Below are 11110 nucleotides of genomic sequence, written 5' to 3' on the forward strand. Positions count from 1 at the left end.
GGTCTCGCTGATTCAGGAATAGAGGAAGATTCAATATCATGTTGTGAATTAGAATTTTCCTTGAGGCTTAAACTGTGCTCTGACCAGACTTCAAAACACTACCCTCTTCATTGCTAGATATGAGTTCTTTACCACTCCTAAATTCTTCAGCCCTTCGATGCTTACGATCTTCTTAAAGATAACCCTTCTTCTTCATCAGGAACCATCTCAACATCATCTCCCTATGCGTCTATACCTCTAGTGGCATCAGTTGAATGAGATGAAAAAACCTTACTACTAGGGGAAGACCATGAATTAATAATACCCCAATTACTACCTCCCAAACTGCCTCCGCCAGGCGCCCGTAACCATTTGGATCCACCCTGATCCCCACCCCTGCGAATCGGTGCTTTAAGCCATTCCCCCCACTCTTTCTTTATTTCAGATGAATGGGCTTCAAATAAACGTTCACAGAATCGATCAGAATGACCAATCAATCCACAAATGTAGCAGAAAATCCCGAGTCTTTCATATTTAAAGTGAACAAAAGTCCAATCTCCTTGAGCTTTCCTGATTTTTTTGAATCTTTTTAACGGTTTCTGAGTGTCAATCAAAACACGGATCCTCATATACTGTCGATAAATGCCAATGCTATTATTGGGGTTGTACTCCCGGAAACAACCAATGAAATTGCCCAATTGCTTCCCCACAGCTTCTGACATAGCCCCAATTGGTAATTCATACACCTGAATCCAAATTTCCAAACAACTAAGATCAACCAATTTTGGATTAGAGTCTACCTCCCAGTAGTTTAGTACTAAAGCGTAATTATCGAAAGACCATGGACCACCAGCGAGTACTCTATCACAATCAACTGGATGAAAAAACTCAAAAGAGTACAGATTGGTGTCGATTTCTTGAATTGAAATTCCCCTGCCAGGCCTCCATAAATTTGCAAGTTTGATTTTCATCGCTGGGAAATTGATATGTTTATCCGATACGAACCGCCCTACAAGGCACGAACCCTTTTTCGTTTTTCCCCTTCAATCGGGGTCAGCCCTAAATCAAGCCCTTCCTCCCCTTCATCCCTGATATGTAACCTAGACAAATCAGATTCCATGGATAAAATCAGAAAAAGAAGGTCGGTGAAAAAATTGAACTGAAATTGACGCCGGCAAGAAAAAGACTCGGAAGAAAACCCCCCGCAAATCGCAACAGGGAGAGACAATGCGGAGAGAGACCAGGCCGCTTAAAACCCTCACAAAGAATCGCTAATGATCGCGCCGCCCCACAGATAGGAAAATTGAAGTTTATCACATAATGAGAAGATAAACAGATTTAAAACCTAGGTCACAGAACAACTCTCACCAAGGAAGAGACAGAACAACTCTCACGAAGGAAGAGACTTTTTCAACAATTTTCATACATACTTCAATAATATAATATAAAATAAACTAATAAATAAGTAACGATTTATTTAATAAATGATAGAACCGAGGACCAAACCGAAATATTCGGGTTGGTTCGGTTTGTTAATATTATTCGGTTAGGTTCGGTTTTCATTTTAGATGGTATTCGGTTACTTTAGTTCGGTTCGGTTTTCAGACCGAACCGATCGTTGGATACCCCTACCTTTAACTATGATTCTAAGGTTTACTTATTATTATTATTATTAAAAATAAATCAACAGCTTAAAAAAAATACAATAAAAAAAATGGAGTTGAATTGGTATAGGGATGACAACGGGTAGTGTACCCGCGGGTACCCGATACTATCCGACCCTAATGGAACTATCCGAACCCTTACCCATTTCCTATTACCCTTATATAAAAAAAATATTTTCAATATACATACATGGGACTCGAACCCATGCTCTTCTAATTGTAAGAAATACTGTTCTTGTTTACATGTAAACCGTAACTGTTATATTATATTAATTTCGTTAACAAAACCCTAAAATTACAGCCACCACATCGTATCGTTTGTTCTCTTCTCTTCTCTCAAACTCTCAAACTTCTTCCGCCTCTGAGCCTCTCCTCCACTCTTCTCCATTGATTTTCTCGCTGTCGGCGCCGTCAACACCATGCCGCCATCATCTCGTCGTCGGGGGCCCTCGGCTTGATGACCGTTACTTACTTCGACTCATCGTGAAAGGTATGCACCGAAAACTTTAACGGATTTACATTGCCATGCCTAGTCTCGAGTTGGGTTCCTAATATGCACCGAAAACTTTAATGGAAAGAATTACCAATTCAAAAACATTATGGGTATATGGATATTTTCAAGTTCATTGGATAAAACAGTTTATCCAATAAGTAAAATTGTATGACTAGTGTAGCACATATAGACCTAGGCGTGAAAATCTGATAGTCCAAGTTGTCTGAGATGCAGATGATCTGATAGGTAAAGATTCCTGGGTAATTTTGAATATATTATTAGCAATATGTGCCACTTAATAACGAGGAAAAGCCTTGAATTTTAAAAGGCTACTGGTTTAATTTGGCATATATAATATTGTATTATTTTACTTTTATTCCTTAACGGGTAAGGGTAAGGGTACCCGTGGAGTAACTGGGACGGGTATGGGATGTCCAAATGATATCCATTAGGGTAATGGGACGGGTACGGGATAAACGGGTAAGGGTATGGGAAGGGCACTACCCATGGGTACCCTACCCGTTGCCATTATGTAGAATTGTATTCATGATAAATATACAATAACCCATCAAACCCGCTATAACCCAACTCATCTAACCCACTTATAAAATTCATACAACCCATCATAACCTACTATAACCCAACCCATTTTTTAAAAAAAAGTTCCTTATATGGATTGGGTTAAAATTATATTATAACCCATCCAACCCAAGTTTGAACACCCCTAGTCGAAATAGGACGTAGTTTCAATTGACCCACTAGTGCTACGTGGAAGGGAAATAGGTAATTTGGGTAAGTTAAAAAGCTTAACACTTTAAACAAGTTTAAAAGGTCAATATGTAATTTTAAATAAGTTCTACCCAGATAAATGTGTTTTTTTTAAGTTGATGATATAATGAGATATTTCTAAAGTTTGTCGTCCTATGTATGTATTAAGTCTTTCAAACGGGAATATATTTTCGAACAAAACAATGAATGAAGAGACAATACATACATTCCTTAGCCTACTTGCAAATCTGCAGGAACGAAAATGGATCATTGAAAATTCGTAAAAAACTATATATCTCCCGCTCTCACTCCTTTTCTTCTCTTTTTCTCTGCAATTTTCAAGCTCGCCACTACTCTCTACTTTGCCCTTCACTCCTTTTCGATTTCTTTCTCTTTTCTTTCTGCTTCACCCTTGTTTTCGAGGCTTAATTAACCCCCAATTTTGCTCAATATATTTGGAATTCTTCCAGTTCTTATTGACTAACTCGCAAAATCCAGAGCTTGAGGAACGCCTCCGCTGCAACACACGCCCTAGATCCCTCGTAAGATTCTTCATCTTAATAAGCCTCTTTTCTCGATCTGTAGTTCAGTTCTGTGATTTTTCTGCTTCAATTAGGGGTTTTAGATTAATTGTTTGGGTTGAATTTGATTTTGGGTTGTTGTCTGTGGATGTTGTTTACATTGGCTTTGCTATTTAGCTTCTTCTCTATGAATGTTTTGGCTTGTTCAAAGAGGCTTAATTAACCCCCAATTTTGCTCAATATATTTGGAATTCTTCCAGTTCTTATTGACTTAACTCGCAAAATCCAGAGCTTGAGGAACGCCTCCGCTGCAAAATATATTGAGCAAAATGAAATAGATAGATTGATAGATAGATAGATATTTTCTCAAATACCCACAGACCTATCAATCCTCATGATGAAAGCTGTGTTTCATCTCCATTTTTCAGCATAAATTCTATGTATGTTAATGAAATGGAAGGTTTTTGAGTTTCCATGTGCAATGTTATAGTGGAGTTTCATGGCAACTTGGCAATGTTATATCTCAATTTAGAATTTGAATGACAAGTGGTAGCTCAATTTTTTTAAGCCATTGGTAATTGGCTTATATTTTTGTAGGAATCCTATGATCTGCAGTTTTGCTATTGAAGTGTGCTTTTTGTAGGAATCGTATGATCTGCAGATTTGCTATTGAAGTGTGCTTCAGTATTCTTTGGTGCCCTAGAAAATATCCTCCCTCCACCAAATTTGAGTGTCATTCATGGGGAAACGCAAGCAAGGTAACGACCTAGACCGGGGTGATTCTTCTTCAAAGAAAAGGGCGAAGAAAAAGGCTACAGCCCCTGATAAGAACCTGTCTCCTATGAAGGTACGAATCCAATAACCTAGAATTGCATTATGAAATGTGTTTTGTTTTTGAATTATTTGTAAAGTTAGGGGATTCTTGTCCAATATAATGGATTGAATCAATTTGAATTGTTTGTTAAATTAAGTTAGAACACATTTAATGTTGTTAAATCATCTCAATGCATTTGTCAATTGAATTCGTTTAGTTTCGGTAATAAAGGGTAATTTTGATCCTTATTCGAAATGTTGATGATAAAATTGGATGATGTTATATGTTAGGTACAAATTGCATACTTTTTTGTCAGATTGCATACACATCGCATTCAATCGTATTACGCAAAATGGGAGTTTTTTCTTTGTAGGGAGAATGCATAGTGCTCGCATTGCATCGTATGTTGAAAATCTGATTGACATGCTTCTTGTATTTAGAATGAACTGTTATGGCAATCAATGGGATTTTCAGAATGCGATTGTACTCTGTTTTGTAGTCAGAATGCACTGCTATTGCATTCAATCGCATTTTGAAAATGCGTTTGAAGTTGTTTTGTAGGCAGTTTGGTTGGTGACCGCATGCACTCGCATTTGGAAAATGCGATTGTATGTGACAACTAGACAGTTTGGCCTGTGATCACATTCAATCGCATTTTCAGAATACGATTGCATGCTATTATGTAGGCAGTTTTGGTTGTGATCGCATTGAATCTCATTTTGTAAATGCGATTGAATGCTATTATGTAGGCAGTTTATGCTAGCATTTCCTGCACTTGAGCTCAAAGATATTCATTTGCAGCGTTTACCTTTATCACAAAGGTCTCTGTGTAGAGATACTAAATAAGTACTGAAGAACTCAATTTCTCAACCAGTGATGAGAAGCGATAAATCAGATCTTAATATGATATTCAGCTAAAACTGCAAGTAGTAATGATATGTAGTCAATCAAAGCTAGAGAGTGATAAATGTTAGATACTGCTCCAGCAGAGACATGAATTCATGTGAGACTTTGATCAAACACTTTTTCTCATTCTCAACTAACATTTAACAATTGAAATTGGAATAAAGCAGTTCCTTAGAATTTCTGCCCCAAAAAATAGAAAACAAATTCAATTTCAATTCCTCGAACTCTCTTTGAACATCTAGTCCATTCTCCAATTTTTTTTACAGCAGCAAGGAGATTATCATTGAAACGAGCTGTGTAGACAGCTCCACGACCACCTTTACCATTCTCCGATTTTACTGCATAGCTTTTTCATAGAATGCTTACGAACAGTCATACATACATAAGGTGAAGCATTTGCATCTCAAGTTTAAAAGATATGTTCTAATGCTTATGTTTCTTTTTGATCATCCATTAACAGTGAGAGTATGTATGTCATTTGCATCTATTGAATCACATATATAGAATTCAGCAAACCAATTACATATTCAATATATCCTTGTTCATATCACAAACCTAAAGATATAAAAGCCAGAAAAACAAAAACTGTCTAAGATCATCATAGATGCAAATGACAGTTTTTGTTTTTCTGGCTTTTATATCTTTAGGTTTGTGATATGAACAAGGATATATTGAATATGTAATTGGTTTTGCTGAATTCTATATATGTGATTCAATAGATGCAAATGACATACATACTCTCACTGTTAATGGATGATCCAAAAGAAACATAAGCATTAGAACATATCTTATCCTAAATTCATTGACATAAACTAGGAGGCACCAGACTTTTAGCCAGAGTAAGCTCCGCAACAGATCCTCTCAGAGGATTCGAGTACTTTTTGTATACTGCTTGTAGCTTGTTTTCTCCAGCTCTTGTGTGGAAGTTAGCTAACAGTCCAGCACAATCCCTGTTAATGAACAAACAAAACAAAGTTACTAAATTTCAATCCTCTAAAACAAAAACAAGAATATCCAATTAGCACTTACTTCAACTGTGATTCAGAAAACCCGGTATGAACCCTAAGAGTCTCTGTTGAAACCGGACTTTTCTTCAAAGTGCATCGAGCTGCATACACTGCTGAAGCAGCAAACATTGATGGACAAAACTTGATTGTATCATAATGCATTATGCCCAACTCAGTAAGAAAGTAAACCATGTTTTCCATCTGAAAAACAAAACACTATATCATTAGCATGATTTATTGAGAGAATCCGATCCATTCCACACGTTTACTACTTACTTCCTTGTCGGGAATAGAAGCCTTGGTGAATCGAGCAAGGAACACGAAATGTGTAGGCACTGAAATAGTCCATTCCAGCTTTCTAAGGATAGTTTTCTCCATCATCAGAACTTCTCCATGGCTATATGCTCTACCAGATATGCATACCAAATCATTGACTAGCAGAGGCCAGATTTCCTCGTACTTTGCAGCAATGAGGGTTGCACTTATGCCCACTAATTTTAGTTCCCTTCTTACAACAGTCTTCACACCTAGAAACCGGTCTATTATGTTGATAGTGAGGTATAATGTTTCCGGTGAGAGCTCAAATCTCTCATGAATATCCACCAACCAGTCAATGAGGATTTCCCTCATTTTCCCATTTATTTCCGGCTGAGATGGCTGATAGGGGTATTTTACCCCTATCTTTTAGCGTGATTTACGGGATGATTTCGGGTAAAATAAATAAGTTTGATTGCAAAAATAAAGTGTTTTTGATAAATAAAGAAATAAAAATAAATCTCGTACTTTTAGTTTATTTCCCTCGTTTTTTATTAGTTTAGGAAATAAAAACGTCAAGCTAACTCGGCTCTCAAGTTTTGTATTTCAGGTACGGGAAAGGAGCAAAAATCCACTCCATACGCGGGGCGTATAAGCCTCTACGCGGGGCGTGAAACATGGTGTCGGTAATGATTACCTTATCCGCAGACGCCATGTGGAACTGACTCAGCATACGCGGGGCGTATGTCATTTTATGCGGGGCGTATGACACATGTCGGCAATAATTGGCCTAATCCTGAAAGTCAGACTGCATTGTCTCCCGGAGTCAACTCTTCATACGCGGGGCGTAAAAGGCAGTTCTTCAACGTAAAAAGATCAGAGACTCATTTACGCGGGGCGTACTTCAGCTACGCACGGCGTAAATGCTCCAATTCAAGCAATAAAACTTCAGAGACTCAAACACGCGGGGCGTACTTCAGCTATGCAGGGCGTGTGTGAGACAATTAGACACGGAATTGGTCCACATGCAGGAGATTTCTGACGGAATGGGCACTTACGCATGGCGTAAACCACTTTACGCGGGGCGTATCATGGGATTTTTGCACCAAATAATGTTGCTCCATGCTTGTGCTTTGTGAAATTACAAACTTGCCATTGCTTGATGCCTATAAATAGATAGCTCTTGAACTTCATTTGACATCAATTACATACTAGAGAGCTATACTATACTCTTTTCCTTTCTTGTAATTTAGATTCAGATTTTGTAGTTAAAACTCTCCCCCTCGAGAGCTTGTTCGGTTGTTCCGGCGTTCCATCAAAGTTCCGCTCCATCATTCGTCACCAAGCTTAAGAGTCCCACCTCCACGACCTAGGAGACGGCTTTGAGTCCGGTTAGCTAGTTCCAAGGGCGGATTCTCCCTTTTTACTTGCTAATTAGCTTGTACTCTTCCTATGTACTAGGCTTGGTTGTATTTCATCTAAACACTTTCCATATTTATAATTCATGGTTTATAATCTCTATTTCCCTTTACGTGTTAATGTTTATTGCTTGTTTTGATATTGATAATTGATTATTGTGTAGGAGCACGCGATTACCGCCGCCATCCGGGCTATCTTTAGGGAATTATATAGGTGTTGCCTCACCGGAAGTGACAAACCGGAAACCGTAGGAATTGACAAGCCACGGAACTTACGGGCCCTAATTTCTAATTCCCCCGCATTAGACACGCCTTGACTAGGAATCACGTAGTCTAAGTACTTCACAGGTCGGTCTTACTACACTTGGTCGTCTTTGCAAGAGTAAACCATTATCCGTATACATTTGGAGTCATTATTTATCGTGGTTATAACTTATCACACACATCCCGCTTCGTAGAGTTTTAGCTGCACGAATCTGAGTCGCCAATAGTTAGGAATAGTGTGTAGTTGTGTCCTACTTTATACCAAAGTAATCACCGCTTAAATAACATACGAAACCGAGTCGTCAAATACTTGTAATTATAAATCCCGTGGATTCGATACCCGGTCTTAACCGGATTATTACTTGATACGACGGGGTACACTTGACCCTAAGTAGTCGTGACGTCTAGTAGATATAAAGCACTTAGAAAGACCACATCCATATTCGTAGCACATTCACCGCAATACACATTAAGTCGTCGTAAGAAACTCTACCACAAGGCGTCGCGCTTTCAAGTTTTTGGCGCCGTTGCCGGGGATTTGTAATTTCCTACAATATTAGACAAAAACGTTTCATTGTTAGTTTAAGCATTCTTTTTGTATAAATTGTTTGTATATACGTTTGCTAACATTATTCTTTTTTGTTGATAATTCTTATATACTTGCTTTACTTTATGCACACCCGATCTAAAAGTGATTCTCTCGTACCTATTGATCTCGAAATTGAACGTACTCTTTGTAGGATTCGAAAAGAGAGAATGGCAAATCCCAACGCCGAGGTCAACCAACCCAACGGAAACCCAAGGCCACACGTGAATAACATCCGCGGGGCCAATGATACGCGTTCGATGATGGAGATCCTTGCGCCGCATCGCCCCCAAAATCGTAACGGCATTGTCGCTCCCACAATTCCGGCCAATACATACGAGATCAAGACCGGAATGATCCAACTGATACAACAATGCGGTCAATTCGGAGGGGAACTCCATGAGAACCCCAACGAACATTTGGATAAATTTCTTATGTGTACCGATACCTCTCGGCAAAATGGTGTTCCCGTTGAGGCTGTGAGACTGAAATTGTTTCCTTTTTCATTGACAGGACAGGCGTTGGAATGGCTACACTCATTGGAGGCGGGATCCATCACGTCATGGGAAGAGCTTGAAAAGGAGTTCCTTTCCTACTATTTTCTGCCGTCCAAAACAGTCAAGTTACGGACCGATATCACATCCTTCAGGTAGTTGGAATGCGAGGCCCTTCACGCAGCTTGGGCTAGGTTCCGGAAGTTGCTCCGAAACTGCCCCCACCATGACATCCCAAAGCACGACTTGGTAAGCACTTTTTACCACGGGTTAACTCCCACTAACAGTGCGACTGTTGATTCCGCTGCAGGTGGGGATCTATTTCGGAAGTCAGCTAGTGAGGCCTACGAGCTCATTCATGAGCTCGCAAGGAAAAGTGTGCAATGGCAAGAGGATCGGCTTGCCGGCCCGTCGCGACACCAGACATTCGCTGTGGAGAAAGAGGCTCCGAAAAGCTCCATAGCCGAAATGAACAAGAAGCTTGACTCGTTGATCGCCCAATTAAGCCTCAATAAAAGTGTACAGATCATGATGTGCACTCACTGTGGTGGAGACCATGATGCGTTTAATTGCCAAATCGGTAGCCCCTTCGCCGGCGATGCCGAAAACGTAAGTTATATAGGAGGTAACCAAAGGTATAATTCCCATCCGAACTCCTATTCTCACCACAATAATAATAATAATAACAGGGGATGGAGGCCTCGGTATCAACACCCGAACTTATCATATGGCAACAATAATAACGTGTTGAGGCCCCCATCCGGATTTGAGCAAGAATTTCGGGAAAACGGGCTCGGGCAATCACAAGCCGCGCCCGAAAATCGAAACGCTCCGCCTTCCAACAATGTACATGACCAATCGGTCACGTCTTTATTGAAGGACATATTAACCCGTCTTTCCGATAGCGAAGTGTTTTGTAGGGATCTTAGTCGCCAGGTGGCCCACCTGAACCGTCAACAACAAGAAAGGCCACTAGGAACCCTCCCGGCGAATACTGAACAAAATCCGCGGGGTAAGAATCGGGAATCCGGACAAGTGATAACGCTCCTCAACAATAGGAGTTCGGACCCGTCAAGCTCCAACGCGGACGTCTTGCAATAAGCCGCCTTATAAGAAAGTCGAGCTACTTCGGCTCAAAACGTAGCATCGGTTTGAATCCCTCGAACCATTTGTCTATATGTATTATAAACATTATTTCTTTTCTTTATTTTGCATTATTGTGATTTTATTTTCATCTTCACTTTATTTTGTTTTCTTCCTTTTTCTTTTATTTTCTTAAAATCAAAAGAAAAACAAATCCCACATTAATCCAAAATCTTAAAGTACGCGGGGCGTACAACCCATTACGCCCCGCGTAGTTGTGTTTCTGCCCTTTTTACTCAATAAAGGACATACCACGCGCGGCGTACCTAAATTTACGCCCCGCGTATGCTATTTCCAATAAAAAAATATATATATAATAAAAATGAACTCTTTTTAATAAATGCCACGTGGAGGACACGCGGGGCGTACCACAGGTTACGCCGCGCGTATCCTCGGGGAGTTGTGAATCACAACTCCCCATGGAAACTCCTCATCCCTCAAACTTCCAATCACTCCTCTTCCCTATACACCTTTTCCACTTCCACACTCCACCTCCTCTTCCACCCAATCAATTCTCATCCTTTCAAATTCAAATTTCCACCTTCCCTCCACAATAAATTGTCATTAACCACCACCTTAATTACCCATAAATAAAACATAAAAATCACAAAATAATTAAAAATCATTAAACACTCATAAATCCAAAAAAAAATCAGAAAATTACCAAAAAACCACAAAGATCCTTCTCCTTCCGTCCGTTTACGCGGGACGTAACCCCAATTACGCCCCGCGCCACTGCCCTTTTTGTCATAAAAATGGGCAGGAGATCCGATACGCGTGGCATGACCCTACTTACGC

The 11110-nt window shown here is 39.7% G+C and overlaps 1 protein-coding gene and 1 long non-coding RNA gene across 3 annotated transcripts; one reads left to right on the forward strand and one right to left on the reverse strand.

Moving 5' to 3' along the window:
* Positions 1–1950: 1950 nt before the first annotated feature.
* Positions 1951–8461, forward strand: LOC136205439 (uncharacterized). 2 transcript variants are annotated; one of them, XR_010675952.1, is made up of 3 exons: positions 1951–2133; positions 4069–4272; positions 7018–8461. It is a non-coding gene; the product is annotated as an uncharacterized lncRNA (long non-coding RNA). The 2 variants fall into 2 exon arrangements; XR_010675951.1 differs by lacking the exon at positions 7018–8461 and having other exon boundaries at positions 4069–4483.
* Positions 5945–6797, reverse strand: LOC136205438 (G2/mitotic-specific cyclin S13-7-like). The gene is made up of 3 exons (XM_065996025.1): positions 6429–6797; positions 6175–6353; positions 5945–6095 (listed from the first exon to the last, which is right to left on the reverse strand). The coding sequence occupies exons 1-3, from the start codon at positions 6780–6782 to the stop codon at positions 5945–5947; spliced, it is 684 nt and encodes a 227-aa protein (XP_065852097.1). The 5' UTR covers positions 6783–6797.
* Positions 8462–11110: the final 2649 nt, after the last annotated feature.

Source organism: Euphorbia lathyris, chromosome 9, assembly GCF_963576675.1.
Source record: "Euphorbia lathyris chromosome 9, ddEupLath1.1, whole genome shotgun sequence".
Taxonomy (NCBI): domain Eukaryota; kingdom Viridiplantae; phylum Streptophyta; class Magnoliopsida; order Malpighiales; family Euphorbiaceae; genus Euphorbia; species Euphorbia lathyris.

Coding starts and splice junctions, on each gene's coding strand:
- LOC136205438 (XM_065996025.1), bottom strand. CDS start 6,782: ATGAGGGAAATCCTCATTGACTGGTTGGTGGATATTCATGAGAGATTT. Junction 6,354..6,428: donor CTTCTATTCCCGACAAGGAA/GTAAGTAGTAAA, acceptor TTTGTTTTTCAG/ATGGAAAACATGGTTTACTT. Junction 6,096..6,174: donor TTTTCTGAATCACAGTTGAA/GTAAGTGCTAAT, acceptor GTTCATTAACAG/GGATTGTGCTGGACTGTTAG.